Raw genomic sequence first — 24243 nt, 5'->3', positions numbered from 1 at the left:
TCATGCTTTGTCATGACACAAAAGCCTTGGAAGCTACAGGTTGAAATGGTGACATCACAAGATGAAGGGAGCCTGAATTCTTGAATTGCCAGATGGAAGTCGACTCTGTCGACCCTGTGCAGACTTTGCAAGAACAAGAAGTCATTAAAAAAAAATTTTTTTTAACGTTTATTTATCATTGAGAGACAGAGAGAGACAGAGCATGAGCACGAGAGAGGCAGAGAGAGAGGGAGACACCAAATCTGAAGCAGGCTCCAGGCTCCGAGCTGTCAGCACAGAGCCCAACGCAGGGCTTGAACTCACAAACCAAGATCATGACCTGAGCTGAAGTCGGACACTTAACCAACTGAGCCACCCAGGTGCCCCTGGAATAAGAAGTCAGTTTATCTGTGTATGAAACCATTGAGATTTGGAGGTTTGTTACCACACCACAGCAAGAATTATCTTGACTAATAGAGTTATAAAAGCAATTTCATATATTTGAACTGATGGAAACAAGAAGAGCTATAACTTAGAGGAGAATGGAAATAGGACAGAAAGTAGGAGAGAGTTTCCACCCTCTCATTAAGCAGCAACTGTTTCTGATTATAAACTTCTGATGCCCTTTTAATATAGGAGTAATGCTCCCTAGACTATTAGGATACCTCTAATAGAGAGCATTGATTTTCATTGATTTTCATTTCAGTTGAAATTATAACAACAATATTCCTATGTCCCTTTTAGAGCTATCAAATCATTTTCATACCCTATATTAATTACTTCATTTATTTATTTGTTCATTAGGCAACCATTTATTGAGTGCTTGTGATATTACAGTATGAGACGCTAGAAATATGATGGTGAGAAAAGACAGCACAGGCCCTGCCCTCATGGAAGTTCTAATGCTGGGGTTTACACAGTTATTAATCAAATTATCTAACAATGTTAAGGGTCTCAGAGTAGAAGTATAGCATGCTGTAAAAATGTGACAGGGGCATTTTATTTGGATGTGTTTGCAGTCAAAGTGGAAGGGAAGTGATATTCTTTCCCCTGACGAAGTGATATTTGAATCAAAATCTGAAGGATAAATGAGTTAAAATGAAGAGGGAAGTTTCTTCTTGCTGCTTTAACACATTACCACGAACAATTGCAGGAATAAATAAACATAATTTATTATCTCATAATTCTGGAGTCTAGAAGTCTAGGATGAGTCAGCACGGCTTCATTCCTTCTGAATGAATTCCTTCGTTCTCTAGGACAAAAGCTGCTTAAGGAAAAGATTGCCTTTTGTTGATTCTAGAGACTGCCACATGCCTTGACTCATGGCCCTCTTTAGTGATGGCATCTCTCTAAGCTCTGTTTCTGTGGTCATATCTCCTTCCCTCTGATTCCAAATTTCTTCCCTCCCATTTGATTACATCGACTCACATGGATAATCCAAGATAATCTTCCCTTCTCAAGATCCTTAACTTAATCACATTTGCAATGTGCCCTTGTCATGTAGAGTAGCCAACTCACAGGTTTGGGGCATTAGGACATGGACATCTTTGGGGGCTGTTATTTTGTCTACCACGTAGTACAAGACATTGGAAACAGGATTTATTAAAGTGCTGAAATAGAGGGACATGTTGCATTGGAAATACAGGATGAAGCTTCTGTGACTAGTGTCAGAGTAAAGGGAGCACAATAATGTGACATTGGCCTAAAGAGAGAGGCCAGGGCTGGGCCCTGCAGAAACCTGTTGTCTTAGTCGGCCCAGGCTATCCTAACAAAAACCATTGACTGGGTGCCTTAAATAACACGTTTATTTCTCATAGCACTGGAGACTGGGGAGCCGAGATCAAGGTGCTGGCCAATTTGGCTCCTGGTGAGAATGGTCTCCCTGGTTTGCAGACAGCCATCTTCTTGCTGTGTTCTCACATGCAGAGAGATGGCAAGAACAAGCTATCTGGTATCTTCTTATAGGGGAACTAACCCCATCATGAGAGCTCTACCCTCATGATGTCACCTAAACCTAAATAATTCCCAATCCCCTAACATTGGGGATTAGCACTTCAACATATGAATTTGGGGAGGACATAATTCAGTGCATAGAACCTGTAGACTATTTCAAAGGTTTGGGTATATAATTATCATGGGAGTACTGGCAACCATCTTCATTTATCAGGAAAAAAATCTATCTATCAAGAAAAGATCACCTACGGGGACTTTCATCGTTGTTTCTAACCCTGAGGTGCTGTGGAATTCAAAATGTGCCAATAAAAATTCACAAGAACTTAATCTCATAAAATGGAGATAATAATCGTACCTGCTACACAGAGTTGGTATAAAAAAATTCATGGAATCACTTACAATAGTCTCTTGGAAACATATAAAGCACTACATAAATATTAGCTACTATACCTAACTGTGCAAAATCAAATCTTCTGGTATTAAGAGAAAGAGCAATGTTATGGTTTCCCAACCCCATGAGGTTTCAAATGAAAGATGAGTGAGATGAGGTGAATGGGGGATGAGGAAGCTACACAACAATTAAGATTAAAAATGAAATGGCAGGCTAGAGAGTACAAAAAGAAAAAACAAACAAAGTGGCTATCTAGTTGTATTCCCTGGTGAATCTAGTTCAAATGGACAAGGCAGATTGAGTGCATAAAAGAACAAATGAAGCACAGTTTGAAAATCTCTGGGAATTCTGAGATGTCTTAGGCTTCCCCTGATGGAGCTGAAAATCATAGCAAGCAGAATGCCGGAAGTGTGGTGTATTATCAAAGGACAGAGAGCCACTTATTCAAGCTAAACACTTAGTGCTGTCATGCTGATGTGACCAAGAATGACACTCGGGCACAGATATGGGGCCATTTTTGTCAGGATAAATACTCCACTCAGTAATTTAATATAATGGGCTGAGTTTGCTAAGGCATATAGACATTGTTCGAAGTTGGTCTGGAATGACAACTTTTCTATGCAACCTGTAAGGAGTGTTGTATTCTAGTAACTAGGAGGTACAGCTTACTCAAAGTTATTTGAATTTACACCATCTTGAGTTGGGTTTCCCCAGAGTGGACACTGAGATAAGGATTTGAGTATAATAGCTTATTTAGGATGTGACCCCAGGAGGCACGAGCACTGTAGGAGTGTGGACAAGTGAGACAGAGAAAGGAAAGCAGACAGTATGGGGTGAGCTAAGAAGCAGGTTAAGGCCAAGGGCAACTGGGATCCAGTTCTCCTAGAGACCTGGAGGAGATGGCTCCTGGAGGAGCAACGTACTTAGAGCTGCCTGCTCACCAAGGGTGAAGACCCTGAGGTACTTATACTCCAACTCGCGTCTGTCATTGGCTAACGACTGCTTGGGGGAGGAAGGGTCAGTATCTGAGAACCAAATCTGCTCTTCCAGTCAGAGAAAGCCCTCATGGTGTGCTCTCAGTGGAAACTGTAGGCAAGCACAGGACAGAACGTGTCAAGAGGATATGGGTATCTACTGTGTGTATCTCAAACTTAGCAAAATCTTGGCATCAATGAAATGTATTGAAATGTACATATCATGACTCAAATGTTGTGATCAGTTCCCTTTTGCTTACCCAAGGATACCACTCTAAGGTTTTTTTCCCCTGTCTTATGCATCATCAAAATTTCCCTCTGAACTGGATTTATTTTTGCATCATTATAAAAACATCCTCTGCCTTCCTCCCCACTGTGTCCACTTCTCCTTCTACTTGATTCCTGATGTCTCTCTTTCCCTTTATAGCAAGCTCATTGAAAAATATCATTTTGTACTCAATGCTTATAATTCTTTTTCTTCCATTATTTCTGGAATCAATTAGAAATGTATTTTTGCCCTAGTCTTTACACAAAATAGATAATGACAAAGCCGTCAAAAACTTCCATGATAATAAACTCAATTATCAATTCTCAGCCCTTATTTTATTTATCAACAGTATCTGACACAGTTGTATACTCCCTCCTTTTATGATAAACTTTTTTCCCCATTGGAACATCACATTCTCTTAGTTTTCTGCCCATCTAATTGATGTTCCTTATGTGTTTCTTTTGCTGAACCTTTTCCAGTTCCTCCTTATCTCCTTGACTTCCATATTTTGAAAGCCCTCACCCCAATCTCAGCCCTTGGACCTCTTCTCTTTTCCATCTGCCCTTTGATGATATCAACTGGTCGAATGACCTCAATCTGGGTACTCATGATTCCCAATTTATATTTTCAGCCCAGACTTTTCCATTCTAGTGGTTCTTACCCCAGGACAATCATGGCCCCTACTCCGACCCTAAGGGATATTTAGCAATGACTAGCTATATTTTGATTGTCACAACTGGGGGAATGGGTGCTACTTGCATCTAATGTGTAGCGATCAGGGATGCTACTAAACATCTAACAATGCACAGAACATCTCCCCACAACAAAGAATTATCCAGTCCCAAATGTCAATGGTGCTGATATGGAGAAACCCTACTCCATTTTCATATAAACAACTGCACATTTAACATATCTGCATGAATGTCTAATGGACATCTCAAACTTAACGTCTTCAGAAGTCAGTTCTGACCAACACCCCCAAACCTGTCCTATTTGCATCCTTTTATGGTTTAATTAATGGCACCTCTGCCCTTATGGTTGCTTAAGTCAACAGTGTTGGAATCATCCTTGACAACTTTCTCCACCTCTGACATCCAGTCCATCAGCAAACTGTGCTCTATTTTGAAATCTCCTCACCTTAGCATTATTATCCAGGTTCTAACCAGTAACATCTGTTATATTATGTTATCAATCTACTGAATTATTGCTTTCATTTCCAATGTGTTCCCCTGTTTCCAAGTCTCCTATAGTCTATCCACAACCCAGAAGCCAATGATCCACTTAAAATACATGTCATGTCACACTCTGCTCAAAACTATCCAAGGACTTTCTGTATCACATAGAATAAAAGTCAATGTCCTTTAAATGACCTAAATGCCTTACTTGATTCATCTTTCTTTTACTGATTTTAACCCCATTACTCTTGTCCTCACTCAGCCACACATACTTCCCACTTTGCTCTTCCATGAGCATAACAGATGTGCTCCCACTTCTGGGCTGTTGCACTTGCTGTTTTCCCAGACTATTCATTGCTCCTCCTTTACCTCCTTGTAGGCTCTACACAGATGTCCTCTTCTCAGGAAGGGCTTCTTCCAACATCCAATTTAAAATTGTACCCCCTTTTCTTTTTTTTTCTTTTTTTTTTTTTCAACGTTTTTTATTTATTTTTGGGACAGAGAGAGACAGAGCATGAACGGGGGAGGGGCAGAGAGAGAGGGAGACACAGAATCGGAAGCAGGCTCCAGGCTCCGAGCCATCAGCCCAGAGCCTGACGCGGGGCTCGAACTCACGGACTGCGAGATCGTGACCTGGCTGAAGTCGGACGCTTAACCGACTGTGCCACCCAGGCGCCCCTTGTACCCCCTTTTCACTCCAACATACCCTGTCTTCCCTCATTGTGTAGTTTTTTTTCCATCAGTATATTGATCAGTTTCCAGCATGTTACATATTTTACTTATTTTTCTCATTTATTGTCTGTCTCCTTCTTATATGATATCAGTTCCATGAGGTCAGGAAATTTGTTTTGTATACTGATGTATCCACAGTGCCTAGAATAGTGTCTAATATGAAGCAGGTTTTCAGTATTTGTTGAATAAGTGAATTAGTGAACAAAAACATACAGCTGTCTTTGTTTTCTATAACTGATGTAATTTACTTTTTGCTCCTATTCTCAGTCATGGCAGGGAAAATAAAGAATAATGTAAATATGTTAAGTCAGTCTTATTGTCAAGACATAGAAGAACAAGAAGTCTTATACATTCCTTATGAGAGCACAATTTGGCAAAAACATTTTAGGAAAGAACTAGGTATTATCTGATAAAAGGCAAAGATTAACATATCCTACAATCGAGCAATTCCACTCCTAGGTATATACTCTAGAGTTGAGAAATTCTTGTCCCTGTGTGAAGCAAATTTTTTCATAACAAACCCCAAAGATAATCTAAATAGACACAGACAGGAGAGTGGATAACTAACTTCAGGTGTAATAAAACATGAATGAATTATAGCTACATACAGCAATGTGAATGAATCTCAAAATAATATTGAGAAACAACAGCAAATCGTTCATACTGATTTCAGAGTTTGTTGGGAGGACTTCTCTGAAAATGAGGGAGCTGGCAGGTGCCATTTTACTCCCCTATCCTCAAGCATAAGCACAGAGACACCTGCAGGAGGTAGGGCTGCACGGACACTTGCTAACCCGCTAGCAATGCACCATGCCCACGAGCTCTCCTAAGGACTCACCCACTCCAAGCCTGCTAGCCTCAGGCCTGGGCTCGGGGCAATTTTGTTAAAGTCCTGAGGGGAGGGTGCACAGCTTCCACCACATGCTGATTCATTGCACTGCGCACAGCTGCACGCCCATGGCCACCCTGGCATGCATCCTCCAGCTACCGCAGTGCTTCAGGGGATCACACATAGGACTAAAGGCCCAGTTCAAATTTGGCTATCATCATCACCCTGTTCCCAATGTCCCCAGTGGGCATACCCCCCCCCCCAGGGCTGCCCTGATTGTGTCCCAATAACACCACAGAGAGCAAGCAAAAACCACAATAGGCAGAGAGTCAGTGCAGATGACTGAACTGAAAGGAAAAGTGACTGAGACACAACAGCAAGGCATAAACAACACAATAGGATACTCTCCTGAAGTGCCAGGTTCTGGTGAACAGGAGACCCTGAACTGCAGGGCACTCCATGACCTCTTCTGCACAAAGTCAGTACTTTCAAGAGCAGAAGACACAGATGACTTTCTTAAGACACAGAACAGGTACAGAGAGGCAGAGAAAAAAGGAGATAAGTTTATCTCAAATGAAAGAGCAGGACAAGGCCACAGTCAGAGATCAAATCAAAATAGATGTAAGTAACATGCCTGATAGAGAATTTAAAGCAATGATCTTAAGGATACTCACTGGACTTGAGAAAAACTGGGAGACATGATGACACCCTTATCATAGAGATAAGGAATAGCCTGGCAGAGATAAAGGGCACAATAAATGAAATGAGATACACACCTGATGGAGTAAACAGTGGGATGGAAGAAGCACACGAACAAATTAGTGACCTGAAAAGTATCAAGCTGAATAAAAAGAAAGAAAAAAAATTATGCAAAATAAGAATAGACTTAGGAAACTCAGTGACTCCATCTAATGTAATAACATTCATATTGGAGGAGTCCCAGAAGAAGAAGAGAGAGAAACGGGGTAGAAAATGCATTTGAAGAAATAATAGCTGAAAACTCCCCAAATCTGAGGAAGGAAACAGATATCCAGCTCCAGGGGGCACAGAAAAGTCTGAACAGAATCAACAAAAGCAGACCAACAGCAAGACATATTGTAATTAAATTTGCAAAATATACTGAGACGGGAAAAAAATTTTTTTAAAGCAGCAAGACAAAAGAAGTCATTAACTTCCAAAGGAAAACCTATAAGGCTAGCAGGAGATTTTTCAACAGAAACTTTACAAGCCAGAAGAGAGTTGCATGATATATTCAAAGTGCTGAATGAGAAAAATCTGTAGACAAGAATACTCTATATGGCAAGGCTGTCACTCAGAACAGAAGAGGTATAGAGTTTCTCAGGCAAACAAAAGCTAAAAGAATTTGTGACCACTAAACCAACTCTACAGGAAATATTAAAGGGGACACTTGCAGAGAAAAGGAGAGACAAAAGTGACAGTACGGAGGTAGGAAACACAAAAAACAGTATAAATGAATGTTTCTGCAAAAAATCTGTCAAGCAACTTACAAAAACAAGATATAAATTATAATAACATATACCTAAAATGTGGCAAGGACAGGAGAAAACAAAGGGTTTGAACTTGAATGACCATCAACTTCATATAGACTGCTATGCAGAAAAGCTTATATACAAAGCTAATGGTAACCATATATCAAAATCCACCAACAAATATGCAAAGAATAAAGGGAAAGAAATCCAAATATATCACTAAAGAAAATCAGCAAAACATGAAAGACAAGAAAAGATCAGAGAAAATCTTCAGAAACAACCACAACACAAGTAATAAAATGACAATACATACATATCTATCAATAATTATTTTGAATGTAAATGGACTAAGCAAAACACATAGGGTGACAGAATAGATAAGGAAATAAGACCCATCTATGTGTTGCTTACAAGAGTCCCATTTTAGACCTAAAGACACCTGCTGGTTGAAAGTGAGAGGATGGAGAAACATCTATCATGCAACTGGATGTCAAAAAAAAAAAAAAAAAAAAGCTGAAACAGCAATACTTTTATCAGACAAAATAGACTTTAAAATAAAGACTGTAACAAGAGACAAAGATAGACACTATGTAATAATAAGGGGGATAATCCAACAAGAAGACATAACAGTTGTAAATATTTATACAGCCAACACAGGAATACCCAAATACATAAAACAGTTCATAATAAACACAAAGGAACTAATTGATAATAATACAATAATAGTAGGGGACATTAACATCCCACTTACATCAATGGACAGGCCATCTAAACAGAAAATCAACAAGGAAACAATGGCTTTGTATGACACCCTGTACCAGATGGATTTAACACATACATTCAGAGCATTTCATCCTAAAATAGCAGAATACACATTCTTTTCAAGTGCACACAGGGCATTCTCCAGAACAGATTACTTTTAGCCCACAAAACAAGTCTCAACAAATTCAAGAAATTCAAAATCAAACCATGCATCTTTTCTGAGTGCAATGCTATGAAATTAGAAGTCAACCAAACAAACAATATGGAAAGACCACAAATACATGGATGTTAAATAACATGCTACTAGACAATTAATGTGTCAACCAGGAAATAAAAAAAGAAATTAAAAAGTACACGGAAGCAAATGAAAATGAAAACACAACTCTCCAAACATCTGGGGTACAGTAAAAGTGGTTCTAAGAGGGAATTTTAGAGCAATACAGGTCTACCTCAAGAAGCAAGAGAAATCCCAAACAATCTAACCTTACACCTAAAGGAGCTAGAAAAAGAACAGTAAACAAAACCTAAAACCAGGAGAAGGAAGAAAATAATAAAGATTAGAGCAGGAAAAAATGATATAGAAACTAAAAAAGCCAAAAAAACAAAAAACAAAAACCAATAGGCCCGAGCCCAAATCAAGAGTTGGATACTTAACTGACTGAGCCACCCAGGTCCCCTAAGAATTCTAAAATTTATATGGAACCACCACAGACCCGAATAGCCAAAGCAATCTTGATAAAGGAAAGAAAAGCTGGAGGTATTACAATTCTGGGCTTCAAGTGGTAGTAATCAAAACAATATGGTATTGGCACAAAAAATAGACACAGATCAATAGAACAGAATAGAGAGCCCAGAAATAAACCTACAACTGTATGGTGAATTAATCTTTGACAGAGCAAGAAAGAATATCCAATGGGAAAAAGACAGTGTCTTAAAAAAATGGTGTTGGGAAAACTGGACAGTATGCAAAAGAATGAAACTGGACCACTTTCTACTACCATACACAAAAATAAACTCAAAATGGATTAAAGACCTAAATGTGAGACATAAAACTATAAAAATCCTGGAAGAGAACATAGGCAGTAACCTCTCTGATACTCGCCATTGCAAGAGTTTTCCAGATATATCTCCAGAAGCAAGGGAAACAAAAGCAAAAATAAACTGTTGGGAGTACATCAAAATAAAAAGCTTATGCACAGAAATGGAAATAATTAACAAAGCTTAACGACAACCTGTGAAACGGGAGAAGATATTTGTAAATGACATATCTGATAAAGGGCTAGTATCCAAAACATATAAAGAACTGATACAACCCAACACCCAAAACGCAAATAATCCAATTAAAAAATGCCAGAAGACACGAACAGATATTTCTCCAAAGAAGATATCCAGATGGCTGACATATACATGAAGAGATGCTCATCGTCAGTTACCATCAGGGAAATGCAAATCAAAACTACAACGAGATATCACCTTACACCTGTCAGAATGGCTAAAATCAACAACACAAGAAACAGTAGGTGTTGGTGAGGATGTTGAGAAAAAGGAACATTTGTGCACTCTTGGTAGGAATGCAAACTGGTGCAGCCACTGTGGAAAGCAGGATGGAGGTTCCCCAAAAAGTTAAAAATAGAACTATCTTATGATCCAATAGTGGCACTACTGGGGATTTATACAAAAATTCAAGATATATAATAAAATAAATAAATAAATAAATAAATAAATAATAAAATAAATAAATAAATAAATAAATAAATAAATAAATAAAATTCAAGATATATAAAAAATTCAAAGGGATACATGCATCCCAGTGTTTATAGCAGCATTATTCACAACAGACAAGCCATGGAAGCAACCCAAGTGTCCATGGACTGATGAATGGGTAAAGAATGAAATCTTGCCATTTGCAATGACATGAATGGAGCTAGAGAGTATAATGCCAGGCAAAATAAGTCAATCAGGGAAAGACAAATGCCATAATATTTTACTCATATGTAAAGAAACTTATGTTAAGAAACAAAACAAACAAAGAAAAAAATAGAGAGAGACCAATAAACAGACTCTTCAGCTATAGAGAACAATCTGACGGGTACCTGTAGGGAGGTGGTGGCGGGATGGGTGAACTAGGTGATGGGGATTAAGGAGTGGACTTGTCACGATGAGCAATGGGTGATGTATGGAAGTGTTGAATCACTATATTGTACACCTGAAATTAATATAACACTAATATAACAGTGTTATATTAGAATTAAACTAACTGTATTAGTCTATACTATATTAGAATTAAATCTAACTAGAATTAAAATAAAAACTAAAAAAAAAGAAGCCATCAAACTGGTTGATGTATCCAAAAAAGATGGCTTTCTGTAGCTCAGAGCAGGGCAGATGATGTTAGAATGGATGTTGAGGGGCGAGCAGAGAGTATCAAACAGAGATGATCATTGTGCTTGCTGTATTGGGTTTAATCCACTATCTTCAAAATTCCTAAGGAAATATAATACTAAATAATTTTACAATTTGTCTTCTCCTATCTATGGAATGCATAGGAAGAGTGACCAAATGACTTGTCAGACCTTGATTTTTGTACTTCAGTCTTGCCATTAACATTTAATTAAAGATTAATCAAGGATTAGTAGTTTAGTTAAAGATTTCATAGTTTGCATAGAGAAAGGTGGTAATTTTCAAGTTCAGAAAAGGAAGAGGTAACTCTGTCAGTTTTTATCCAGTAGACTGTAGGAGCACAAAAGTTTCCAGTCAGTGGCACTCCAGTGAATACTGTCATGAATCTGAACCACTTGGTTCAGATAGATCAGCCCTTGACAGACCTGTCTCCATTTATTGTTGAGGCCCATAAGTGCCCCAGATAAAGGTCTCTGACTATAACTCCACATCCCAAGACTCTCTCTGGACTTCACCTCCTTTCTGCTCGAAACTTAACTTCCCCCTTTGCTTCAGCCATGATTTTCCTTTGGACTCTTGGGATCTTGAATAACTCACATCCTTCTCTACTTGCTTTATACAATAGACTCTGGGTCAGCTCTGCTACATTCCAGTGCTCATTCCTGATTCTCAGAGCTTACGTTCTGGAAATGATGCCGTGTTCAGAGCCCCACAGCCCACCTGCCTGGCATGAGCATTTAGAAGACATAGAAGAGAGTAAGTCCACTACTTCATGGATAAAAGACCATTTAAGGCTCTTCAACTCTTGTTATTCTTTTTACAAACTTTTAAAATGTTTATTTATTTTTGAGAGAGAGAGAGAGAGACAGAGTGCAAATGGGGAAGGGACAGAGAGAGGAGACGCAGAATCCGAAGCAGGCTCCAGGCTCTGAGCTGTCAGCACAGAGCCCGATGTGGGGCTCAAACTCAGGAACTATGAGATCATGACCTGAGCTGAAGTTGGACGCTTAACTGACTGAGTCACCCAGGCACCCCAACTTTTGTTATTCTACATCTATGATCTCCAAGAAAATTCCAGATGAGTTTTATAAGTCCCTTGTGCTTGGGAAAGCTGACATAAGGATTTTGATCACAAAAAACTAAGTGGCCCACTCATATATATTTCCATCTGTTTGGATGTAGTTAATTTATTCAGTTTCTAGGGACTGATTAATTCTGAGAAAAATGATAAAGCTACATTTCTGAATGTATACCACTGATCAGAGTTTGCTCTTTAGATTCCAGTGCTTTCTGAGCATTAGCCTGCCAACCGTCTTACCTCTCCCATCAAGATTTCTGCATGTATGGGGGCTTCTCTTAGTTTGTAACTTGCCGTCCTCCAGTCTGCCTTCTTCCAACTTGTTGACTTTGATGATGTGTTCTTTGCAGCTTAGAAGATAGGGATGTTTAGGTAGCGTAAACGACTATTATGTCATGATCGAAGAGGATGCTCTACAGGTTGGTACGGCAGGATAAATCATATTGCACCACTTACGATACAGTATTGGAATTCTGCCTTCATAGTTAGACATCAACTGACACTTGGGAGGAAAAAAACATAAGGAGTGATTATAGAGGGATTGGTTTTCTGTGAGGAAGTGATGAAGTCTCAGGTAGTCGAAAATAGTGCTCTGTTGGTGCTACCAGATGCACCTTTCAGGTGCCAGTTGGGACCAAAGAATGAGACTCATAGTTTTTGATATGGTTTTCTGTCAATTAAATTTGCTCATACCAACCAAACACTGACTAAAGTACGCTTTCCTTTTTTTTTGAAAGCTTCTGTGCCTATTGGCCTCTCAGCTTTTCCCATGGTCTTCAGAGTCTCTCCCGATCATTTTTTTAAATCTTGTATCTTCAGTTCTGTGAATTTTAGTATCTGAATCTGGCCTTGCTCTGACTCTGCTTTTCTCACATCTTACCAAAGCTCTCCTGTTTTTTGACTTCTTCCTGTTTGCCATCTGATAGTTATTTATTATTTAGACTTTGATACTAATAATTCATGGATAACTAGTTCTAAGGCAATGGTGGAAACAGTTTCTACAAACAGACTTACAATGACAAATCTAACTTCTAGTCCAGTATTCTAGCATCAAGCATGCAATTGGGGTCTACGAATATTAGTTGATTGAATAAATAAATAAATGAATCAAAGGTAGTCTTTATGCTTCCATAAAATGCACAAAAACCACACATTTTTAGCAACAATCATATATTTTTATAACATAATTACCAGCCATTTTACCTTGAAAAGAGAGAACAAATGTGCATGTGTGGATATTTTTGGTATGTTTGAAAACAAAGCGTAGCACATACAAAGCAGAACAATAGGTAACACAGCCATCTGCAAGACAGTGCAAAAAAAAAAGGTGTTATCAGATTTAATGTACAAATGGTAAACATTCAGTAAAACATTTTCGTAAATCTCAGACACTCATAAATAAGAAAGCATAATCTACATTCAAATTGTGTAAATAATGCTGCACTTCACATTTAAGATTTTGAGGTCAGTTTATAACTCTACGCTAAGGAATGGGTACCTGCCATCTTCAAGATTCAGGTTTTTTTATAAAGTTTTTTTTTGAGAGAGAGAGTGGGGGAGGGACAGAGAGGTAGAGAGAGGGAGAGAATCCTAAGCAGGCTCCATGCTGTCAGTGCAGAGCCCAATGCGAGGCTCAAACCCACGAGTCCTGAGATCATGACCTGAGACGAAACCAAGAGTAAGTTCTTAACCAGCTGAGCCATCTAGGCGCCCCCAAGATTCACATTTTTTATGGCATAAATTCCAAGAAGAGAAACAAGTACAGTTTTAATTTTTGGCCCTGTTTTTCTTTTAGTTCTAGAATAATTTATCCCATGGGGATAAAAAGGAGTTAAGACTTCCCTTCTTCCATGTTTTCCTGCAATTAGGCTATAGCAAATGTGTGTCTGAGTGGCTATCATCCTTTTTGTGCCCATGAAGATATCACAGCATTTCTCCCTGCTGAGCAAGGACCAGTCAACACAGATTTCCAGGTAGCTTTTTGGTTGATCTTACCTGGTGTCCCCAAACTTAGGTCATTCCTTATGTGAGGAAAAAAATCATTTGCCAAGTACCAGTCTCCATCTCATGGCATATTTATGATAAAGGGGACTTTTATCTCCCAGAGGGCCATTTTAACAATATTTCCCAGTTTATAGGACTTCCATTGGGGCCGATGAAGAGTTTCCTTTGTTTGGGGGTGCCTTAGTCACTGATAATGTCTCAAGTCTGAAGTCGTTCTTGGCTCCTTTGAGGCCTGGAGTGGAAATAGCTACATATGGTGGGAAAGCAGCATATGGAGCATCCAGCTGCCTTGACAGAGTTTTACCTGGGCCCACACATGTGCCCACTTTCCTTCCTCTTTCTCCAAAATGTATTCCTATCCTCTAACTTGCCAGTGATTCTCTAGGATGCAAGCTTCCCAAGGGCTATGGCCACGTCCATCCTGTTCACCACTAAGTGCTCAATTCCTAGAAGTGTCTGGAATAGAGTATGTGCTCAATGATGACAATGGAAGGAAAGAAGGAAGGAAGGAAGGAGGGAAGGAGGGAAGGAGGGAAAGAATGAGGGAAGGAAGGAGGGAAGGAAGGAAGGAAGGAAGGAAGGAAGGAGGGAAGGAGGGAAAGAATGAGGGAAGGAAGGAAGGAAGGAAGGAAGGGAGGGAGGAAAGAAGGAGACAGCTTGGATGATTATCCACTCTTGGTGCCCTACTTATCTGGTTTGTACATTCTAGCTTTGTGTGCCATCATTGCTTGGTGAATATGATTCCACATCCCCTTTCCCTGACCCTGAATTATTTCTGCTGATGTCTGTTTGACTCCTTTTGGTACTTGATTCCTGTTTCAGTGGCCATATGTATTCTCTCAGCATTCTAGGGACTATGTTTTGTTTTTTCTGCCGTAAAGAAAATTTATTAATTAGATGATTTCTACCTATAGTAACAAAAATCCTGACTCAACTGCTTTAAACAAAAGGAATTATTTCACATAGCATGAATTCCAAAGACAAAGCAACTCCAGATAGAATATAATTAGGACTCTGACTCTGCTTCTTGGGAGTTCTTGTGGCTCTGCCCTCTTTGTGTTGACTCTTCCTTCCAATATTTCCTCTCATTGTTGTAAGATGACTATACCAGTTCCAGCATCTCACCTAGACATGAAAAAATTCAGGGGCTGAAAATAAGCTGGCTTTTCCTTTGTCTCTAAAGTCCTCTAGCTGACTCTCTATCATGTCTTATTGGTCATATCTGAGCTAACTGCTCACGCTAGAACAAGAATGCCATAATTGATCTAGACTAGTTAGGATCCCTTCCTTGGGGTGATATGAGCCAGCCCATGATGTCAGGGAGGGGGGTGGGAACTTCAGGAAAACTGAAGTCATGTTAACAAGGAAGAAGGCAATAGCTATTGAGAAGATAATGGTCTTAGTTTGGGTTACCCTAGAAGCAGATCCTAAAACAATGTGTAAGTTGTGTGTTTAGGAGACGAAACTAGGAAACATAAGGAAAGTAGGAAAGTGAGAGAAGGAAGGAAGCTAGCTAATAAAGGGTACACTATAAATCAAGTTACAAGAATGGGCAACTGAAGATTAATTCAGCAGGGGAATCCTGGGAGTCAGTGTAGACACTTCTCAGAGTTATCCCAACCAAGTTGTCCCATTTGTCTGACAACTGCCATCTGCCATTGGCTTAGGGTTCCTCCCAGTTGTATTAACCCCCGCAGCACTTCCAGCCTGCTACCCAACTCTCCTCTGGCACAGAGTCACAGGTGCTTTTGGTAAGACAAATCCTACAGGATATGGGCGGAGCACTGACAGCATCTGCTACAGCAAACAGCAGGCTTTGCTACTAACATGAACTACTTAAATTTGTGAGTCCACCTTCAGACTTTTAGAACAACAATGCCATCCCCAGACTAATTTAAAATAAATGTAATCTTCATCATACCATGTGCCTTATAAACACAGTTGTTCCAACCGAGCAGAAGAGATTTTCAGAATGAATTCCATGTTCTTGATTACCCTTGAGACTCAAATGTCAACTTGGAAACCAGCAGTGGCAGGGGTAGGCCTGTGGGGAAGTCTGCTTCAGATTTTTTTTTCTATGTTAAGTTACTTTTTATAATGCCGTATATTTTTTTAACAAGGCATAATATTTTCAGAAGAAATATCTTTTTAAATAGGAATGAATTATGTAGCTCTAAGATCTTTTAAAAAGTCACTTAAAAAAACAACCCACCTTCTTTTAGAGCAGCTTATGTTTGCAAAAACATTTAGGGGAAGATACAGAGATTTCCCAGATACACCAGACCCATGTATGCATAGACTCTCCTGGGATCAGAATCCCTCTCAGAGTGGTAAATTTGTTACAATTGATGACCCACATTGATACGTCATAACCACCCAAGTTCCATAATATACATTATGGTTCACATTATGGTTCATTATTTCTGTTGTACATTCTATGGGTTTGGACAAATATATAATAACATGTATCCATTATTATAGTAACAGAGTACTTTCACTTGCCAAAAAAAAAATCCTCTATTCATCTCCTACCCCCAACTCAGCCCTTGGCAATCTGATATTTTTACTGTCTCCATAATTTTGTCTTTTCCAGAATGTCATATAGTTGGAATCACACTATACCTTTGTCATATTTTTTCACATAGTAATAAACATTTATGGTTTTTCCATATCTTTTCATAATCTGATAGATCATTTTTTTAAATTGCTGAATAATATTCCAATATCTAGATGTATCACAGTTCATTTATTAAAAGACATTTTGGTTGCTTCCACATTTTGGTGATTATGAATTATGCTGCTATAAATATCCATTCACAGGTTTTTGTGTGTATCTAAGTTTTCAACTATTTTGGGTAACTACCAAGGAGTATGACTACTTGATTGTATGGTAAGAGCATGCTTGGTTTTGTAAGAAACTCACCAAAATGTCTTCCAAAGTGGCTATATACCATTTTGCATTTCTACCAGCAATGAATGGGAGTTCCTGTTGCTTCACATCCTCACCAGCATTTGGTGTTGCCAGTGTTCTGGATTTTTCCCAGTCTAATATGTGTGTGGTAGTATCTCATTATTTTCATTTGCATCTAGCTGATGACATATAACATCTTTTCATATACTTATTTGTTATCTCTATATCTTCTTTGGTGAGGTATCTGTTAAGGTCTTTGTGCCATTAAAAAAAATTTTGTTGTTGTTGTTGTTGTTGTTGTTGTTGTTGTTGTTGTTGTTGTTTTACTGTTGAGTTTTAACAGTTCTTTGTATTTTGGATAAGATATGTCTTTTGCAAATATTTTCTTCCAGTCTGTCTTCTTGTCTTCTCATTCTATTGCCAGTATCTTTTACCAAGTAGCAAGTTTTAATTTTAATGAAGCCCACCTTATCAATTTTTTAAAATTTTGTCTTTGGTGTTGTATCTCAAAAGTCATTGTGATACACAAGGTCATCTAGGTTTTCCCTTATGTTATCTTTCAGGAGTTTTATACTTTTGCATTTTACTTTATTTTGAGTTAATTTTTGTGACAAGTGTAAGGTCTCTATCTAGATTCTCTTCCTCCCTCCCTCCTTTGCTTCTTTCCCCTCTCTCTCTCTTCCCTTTCTTTCTTTCTTTCTTTCTTTCTTTCTTTCTTTCTTTCTTTCTTTCTTTCTTTCTCTTTCTTTCTCTTTTTGCATGTGGATGTCCAGTTGTCCCAAAACCATTTGGTGAAAAGACTTATCTTTGCCCCATGATATTGTCTTTGTTCCTTTGTCAAAGATCAATTGACTATATTTATATAGGTCTATTTCTGGGCTCTCTATTCTGTTCCATTGTTCTATTTGTTTACTCTTCTATCAATACCACACTGTCTTGGTTACTACAGATTTACAGTAGGTCTTGAAGTTGAGTAGGGTTCGTCCTCCAACTTTTTCCCCTTTAATATCATGTCGGCTCTGTTGGATTTTTTGCCTCTCCATGTAAACTTTAAAATCCATTTGTTGATATCCACAAAATAAATGGCTGGGATTTTGGCTGGTATTGCATTGAGTCTGTAGATCAATTTGGTTAGCAACTGATATCTTAAAATATTTAGTTTTCCTATTCATGAACATGAAATATTCCTCCATTTATTTTTCTTTAGATTCATTCATCAGAGTTTTATCATTTTCTTCATATAGGTCTTCTACGTATTTTGTTAAAATTATACCTGAGTATTTCATTTTGAGGAGTGCTAATGTAAATGGTATTGTGTTTTTAATTTCAAATCCCACTTGTTCATTGCTGGTATATAGGAAAGTGTTTCACTTTTGCATATTAACTTTGTATCCTGCAATCTCGCTCTATTCACTTATTAGTTCCAAGAGTTTCTCAGTTCCTTTGGATTTTCTATATAGACAATCATGTCATGTGCAAACAAAGATGTTATATTTCTTCCTTCCCAATCTGTATGTCTCTCATTTTCTTTTATTGTCTTATTGCATTGGCTAGAACTTCTAGTACAGTGTTGAAAAGGAGTGGTGAGAGGGGAGGTCCTTGTTTTGTAGCTGATCTTAGTGAGAAAACTTCAAGTTTTTTACCACTAGGTATGATGTTAGCAATAGATTCTTTTGTAGATACTCTTTAGCTAAGGAAGTTCCCTTTTCACCTTTTTTTAAATTAAAAAGTTCAAATAAAATGTTTTTTGGGTGGATTATAAATAATTGTAAAATAAAGAGGATACATTTCTGTGTCATGATGGGTTGAATTTTGTGTCCCCAAAATTTATATATTTAAGTCCTAATCCCCAGTACCTCAAAATGTAAACTTACTTGGAAATAGGGTCGTTTTTGATATGATTTCTTAAATTAAGGTGATGTCATACTAGAGTAGGGTGAACCTCTGCTGTAGTAGGACTGGTATGCTTGCAAAAAGAATATCTTGTGAAGGGACAGATATGCACACCATGAGAATGCCACATAAACATGAAGACAAAGATCAGGGAGATACATCCATAAGCCAAAGAATGCCAGGAAACTGCCAGGAGGTAGGTGAGATGCATGGAACAAATTCTCTCTCACAGCCTTCAGAAGGAAACAACGCTGCCCACACCTTGATCTTGGACTTATAGTTTCCAGAACTGTGAGACAATAACTTTCTGTTCTTTAAGCCACTAGTTTGTGGCACTTTATTATGTCAGCTCTAGAAAACTAATATCATGTTGTGATATTTTTATGAAGACTTCCTTTTAGTATAATTACTAGTCAAGATTTCTGAGAAAGGTTGTCCCTTTAGATGTGGATGAGTGTTTGTGGTTCTGGTCTCTTAGCACCAGTAGTAAATCACAAAGATTTGGGTCATCTTATCCTGGTTGCAGGAGTGGAGGAGACAATGTGAATATATATTTCAGGAACAGTTAGACCTGCCCAGATTTATCAGGACAAAAATCACTCTAGGAAAAACATTGCTGCCATGATTACTGGAGACTTTTCAATAATTTTTTTCTTTCTTTATTATGAAAGTGTATACTACTTGCCTCTTGTGTGTCTGATAGTCACTTATAACTTATGCATTTGCTTAGTGGTCAGTTAGACTAGAGGTAGAGAAGGGATGTGAGAAGCAGAGAAAGATTCAACTTACCTTGCCAAGAAAGTTGGGATACCGAGGGTGAGGTTTAGATGGAATTATAGTTCTAAAATTGCCAGCTCAGTTTATTTTATAAGGAGCCCTTCAACAGTTTTGCAAAAATTGTTTTAGAGCGCCCATCCAATAAGTGTTTGCAAAATGTCATGTGTGCATTACCCTGGGGAGAGAATGTGTTGTTCCAGTTTCAACATGAACTGGAAAAAGTGATGTCAACAATAATTTGAAAATCACTTTGTCAGGCAGGATTGGCATTTTTGAAATGACATTAAAGAAGCTTTATTGCATACTTTCTTTTTATAATATTGAAATACTCTGCATCAGTCAGTGCTTACATATCTTATTTTCAATTCTTAAAGGCAGCCAGGTGGTCATTTTTTTTTGTTATGTTATGTTATATTGTGCTATGTTATGTTATGTTATGTTATTTATTTTGAGAGAGAGACAGCATGAGTTGAGGAAGGGAAGAGAGACAGAGGAAGAGAAAGAGAATTCCAAGCAGGCTCTGCAGTCAGCAGGGAGCCCCATGTGGAGCGCCATGGAGATCATGACCTGAGCTGAAATTAAAAGTTGGAGGCTCAACCAGTTGAGCAACCCAGGCGCCCTGGTCATTATTATTTCTATTTTGCAAATGGCAAATGAAAGGCTCAGAGAAGTTAAGTAATTTGCCAAAGGTCACAAAGCTCATAAAAAGTGAGGACTCCTAGGGGCACCTAGGAGGCTCAGTCAGTTAAGCATTGGATTTCAGCTCAGGTCTTGATCTCATCACTTGAGTTCGAACCCCACGTCGGGCTCTGTGCTGACAGCTTGGACCCTGGAGCCTGCTTCCGATTCTGTGTCTCCCTCTCTCTCTGACCCTCTCCTGTTCACGCTCTGTCTCTTTCTCTCAAAAATAAATAAATTAAGGGGTGCCTGGGTGGCTCAGTTGGTTAAGCGTCCGACTTTGGCTCAGGTCATGATCTCATGGTCCGTGAGTTGGAGCCCTGCCTCGGGCTCTGTGCTGACAGCTCAGAGCCTGGGGCCTGCTTCAGATTCTGTGTCTCCCTCTCTCTCTGACCCTCCCCCGTTCATGCTCAGTCTCTCTCTGTCTCAAAAAAATAAACATTAAAAAAATAAATAAATAAATTTAAAAAAAATAAAAAAAAAAGAGTGAGGACTCCTATATGATTCTGTCTTGCTCCAAAGACTGTTTTTATTCTAAGTCCTTTGCCTCTTTGTTCAATGGTAGTCTTCTCTTTAAAGCCCTTCTTTTTAAAACTTTAAAAGTTTTGTTAAAGCCAGTTGTAAGCATCTACTATTGTAAGATTGCATTGTTACATAGTATCAGACCTATAGACAAAGTAAACTCTAAGATTCTTACCAAATTCCACGATTCCGGAGAACTGTGAGAAACCCCAGTTTTTTGCCTATCAGGGCCTTAAACAGAATGAATGGAAATGTGAGGTCTCCTGACCGGGCTCTCACCCTTATTTGTTCCCCCTTACAGAATTTGTTTAAATTGCAGCCAAGCAACTTTGAAAAGGCATGAATAAGGTCATGTCATTCCCAGGGCGCCTCAGTGGCTCAGTCGGTTAGGTGACCGACCGACTCTTGGTTTCGGCTCAGGTAATGATCTCGCAGTTGCAGGATCAAGCCCACATTGGGCTCGTGCTGACAGAACAGAGTCTGCTTGGGATTCTCTCTTGTCCTCTCTCTCTGCCCCTCCAATGCTTGCTCTCTCTCTCTCTCTCTCTAAATAAATAAATAAAGTAAAAAAAAAAAAAAGATCATGTCATTCCCTTGCTTGAAAGTTCCCGGTGGCTTTCACCTGAACCAAATCTGAGCAATTTGCCATACCCGATAAGCTTTAGAGGGTAAAAGAGAGAATCATTAGTTAATTATTGATAATTGGGTTAAAGGGCGTAACTGGGGTTATCTAGGGTCAAACTCTTCCTTCAAGGTTCTACCTGATCTGTCCTCTGTTTATCTCTCTGACACAGTATATTTTAAACCTCCCTTCACTTCCTCTCTTTAGCCACACTGGCCTAGTTTCTGAGCCTTGAACACATACCTGCTCGTTTCTGCCTGTAGGTGTTTGCTGTCCTTCTGACCGAAATGCTTTCCCCAGACCTTCACATGCCTCTTCCTTTCTCATGGTTCAAACCTCAATTCAAATATTTCCCCTTTTCAAAAGTGGTCATTCTTGTCCACTAGGATTGGAGTGTCCCCTGCCTCTTCACTCATTCCCTCCCATAGCACCCTATTTTATCTTTTTCCTAGCATTTGGTGGATATTTATTTCTCTTTATTCTTTTATGGATTTAGTGTCTGAATCTCTCTGCTATTAGATAAGCTCTTTGAGGACAAGGACTTTATCTTGTTCACTGTGTGGTACATAGCAGTTTCTCAAAATATACATTTTGGTTAGCTGGCTCTTTTTAAAAAATATGGCTATTAGAATAACTTTCATGTCTGTAAGAATAGCCACACTGTAAGAATAGGGACACGTCTGTCCCCTCTCTACCTCTCCACGCTCACTAGTCACCCCCAGCTCCCACCATCTCTGACCTTCTGTGCTCAGGTCTCAACTTATGGGACTTTCCTCCCTGTGCATTATTCCTTCTCCTTGTCCCAGACCTGCACGTCCACTGGAATTTCTTCACTTGCCTAGAATGTGGTCCTCATCGTATCATGGATCTCTAGTATTCCGACACTGCTCACGCTTTATAACCTTTATCTGGTTAGTTATTTTCCTTCTGTTAGATCATCACCTCCATCAGGAAGATGCCATGTCTCTCTTGTTGATTTCTGTCTTCTGAAACCTAAGACACTACCCACCATGTTGTCATACTTGGCCCATGAATGAATGAATGCACAAACGTGCAGATCTCTCAATATATTTGCTTCACTCTGGCACTCTCTTCGATTTTTACATCCTTGCCTTTATCCTAAAAATATAACAGTTCCACACACCAGGCATCAGCACAGGATTTATCACCACCTCCTGATTCATTCTCAATTTCTAGATGTTAGGATATCCTGCTGTCCACAGCATCAGTGCTAAGCTAAAAATCTTCGGTCTCTTATTAGCTTTCAACATCTAATGAGTCACCACATGTGGTACTTGTTTAAAATTGTCTTGCCTTTTTCCAGTGCTTGGTGCCAGATATCTGCTCTCTTGTCCCTTTAACAGAAAGTCTCCTTATTGCCATCATTATGGTCAAACTTGGTGAATACACCTGCTGTCAGATTTTAGTGGATCTCATGGTGTGCAATCAGCTGTTGTTTGAGCTCTCTAATTTCAGCATTAGAGTACTGGGAGATCAGATTCTGCCTGCCACAGAGAATTCTTATGGCACAGAGAGACTGATGTGTGGTGCTAGAAGTAAGCTACGTGCCCCAACTACCTCTGAATTAGTGTGATGCCAAAATCAAGATCACTGGCATAAATGTACACTTGACCTCAGCACTCTGTACCCCAAATGATAATGGGGAATAGGTTTTAAATGGTGAAAAATTTTAGTTATTGCTTTTACTTATTTGTATTAGGGATAGAGCTGCTAATTCTTTGAGGATGTTTGTGCATACACAGAGACCATCTATCATCATTCCCATGGAGGAGCAGTATACTAAAAGCTCTGGATCAGGACTCCCTGAGATTAAATCTCAGCCTCTCCTTGTTATATGACCTAGACTAAGGGTCAGTTTCCTTGATTGCAAAATGCAGATTACAGTAGTAGACAATTTATAGACTTGTGTAGGTCATGTACTTAATACAAATAACAGGGTTTGACATGTATTATGCGCTGTTATTATGATCATCAGTTATCGTTATCCCGTTCTGCTAACTATTCAGTCAATAGAAACGGAGAAATTAAAAATCCATTAGCTGGTGGGGGGCGCACCTGGGTGGTTTAGTCGGTTAAGCATCTAACTTCAGCTCAGGTCATGATCTCATGGTTTGTGTGTTTGAGCCCTGCACCCGGCTCTGCACTGACAGTGTGGAGCTTGCTTGGGATTCTCTCTCTCTCTCCCTCTCTCTCAGTCCCTCCCTCACTTGCTCACGAGTGCGTGCCCTCTCTCTCTCTCTCTCTCTCTCTCTCTCTCTCAAAAGAAATCCATTAATGGGGCATGTGGGTGGCTCATTCAGTTAAGCGTCAGACTCTTGATTTCAGCTCAGAACAGGATCTCATCATCCCACATCAGGCTCCATGCTGGGTGTGGGGCCAGTTTAGGATTCTCTCTCTTCCTCTCTTACTCCCACTCCCCGCCTCACTCCCTCATGCACACACATGTGTGCACTCTCTCTCTCAAAAAAATAAAAAAATAAAAACCCATTAGGTAGATTTTTTTTTGGCAAAACATATTAAATTTTATTTTATTTTATTTATTTTGATTTAATTTAATTTTATATTTTTAAGTTTTATTTATTTATTTTGAGAGAGAAAGAGAGCATGTGAGCAGGAAAGGGGCAGAGAGAGGGAGAGAGAGAATCCCAAGCACGCTCCACGACATCAGCACAGAGTCTGATGCGGGGCTCAAACTCACGAACCGTGAGATCATGACCTGAGCCGAAATCAAGAGTCGGACACCTAACCAACTGAACCACTCAGGTGCCCCCAAACATATTAAAT

At 39.1% G+C, this 24243-nt stretch overlaps 1 protein-coding gene and 1 long non-coding RNA gene across 2 annotated transcripts in view; both read right to left on the bottom strand.

The window, feature by feature from the left end:
* The window catches only part of CMC1 (C-X9-C motif containing 1), a 129295-nt gene extending 125121 nt beyond the window's left edge, over positions 1-4174 (bottom strand). The window contains exon 1 of the mRNA XM_081790152.1: positions 4088-4174. Coding sequence (XP_081646278.1) covers positions 4088-4174 — 87 coding nt within the window. The remainder of the gene's footprint in view (positions 1-4087) is intronic.
* Positions 4175-14970: 10796 nt separating this feature from the next.
* On the bottom strand, positions 14971-16337 carry LOC132682698 (uncharacterized). The gene is made up of 3 exons (XR_009611816.1): positions 16248-16337; positions 15957-16079; positions 14971-15160 (listed from the first exon to the last, which is right to left on the bottom strand). It is a non-coding gene; the product is annotated as an uncharacterized LOC132682698 (long non-coding RNA).
* Between the last annotated feature and the right edge of the window lie 7906 nt (positions 16338-24243).

This window comes from Panthera onca, chromosome C2, assembly GCF_046562875.1.
Source record: "Panthera onca isolate mPanOnc1 chromosome C2, mPanOnc1 haplotype 2, whole genome shotgun sequence".
NCBI lineage: Eukaryota > Metazoa > Chordata > Mammalia > Carnivora > Felidae > Panthera > Panthera onca.
This window is presented reverse-complemented; position numbering and strand designations above follow the sequence as displayed.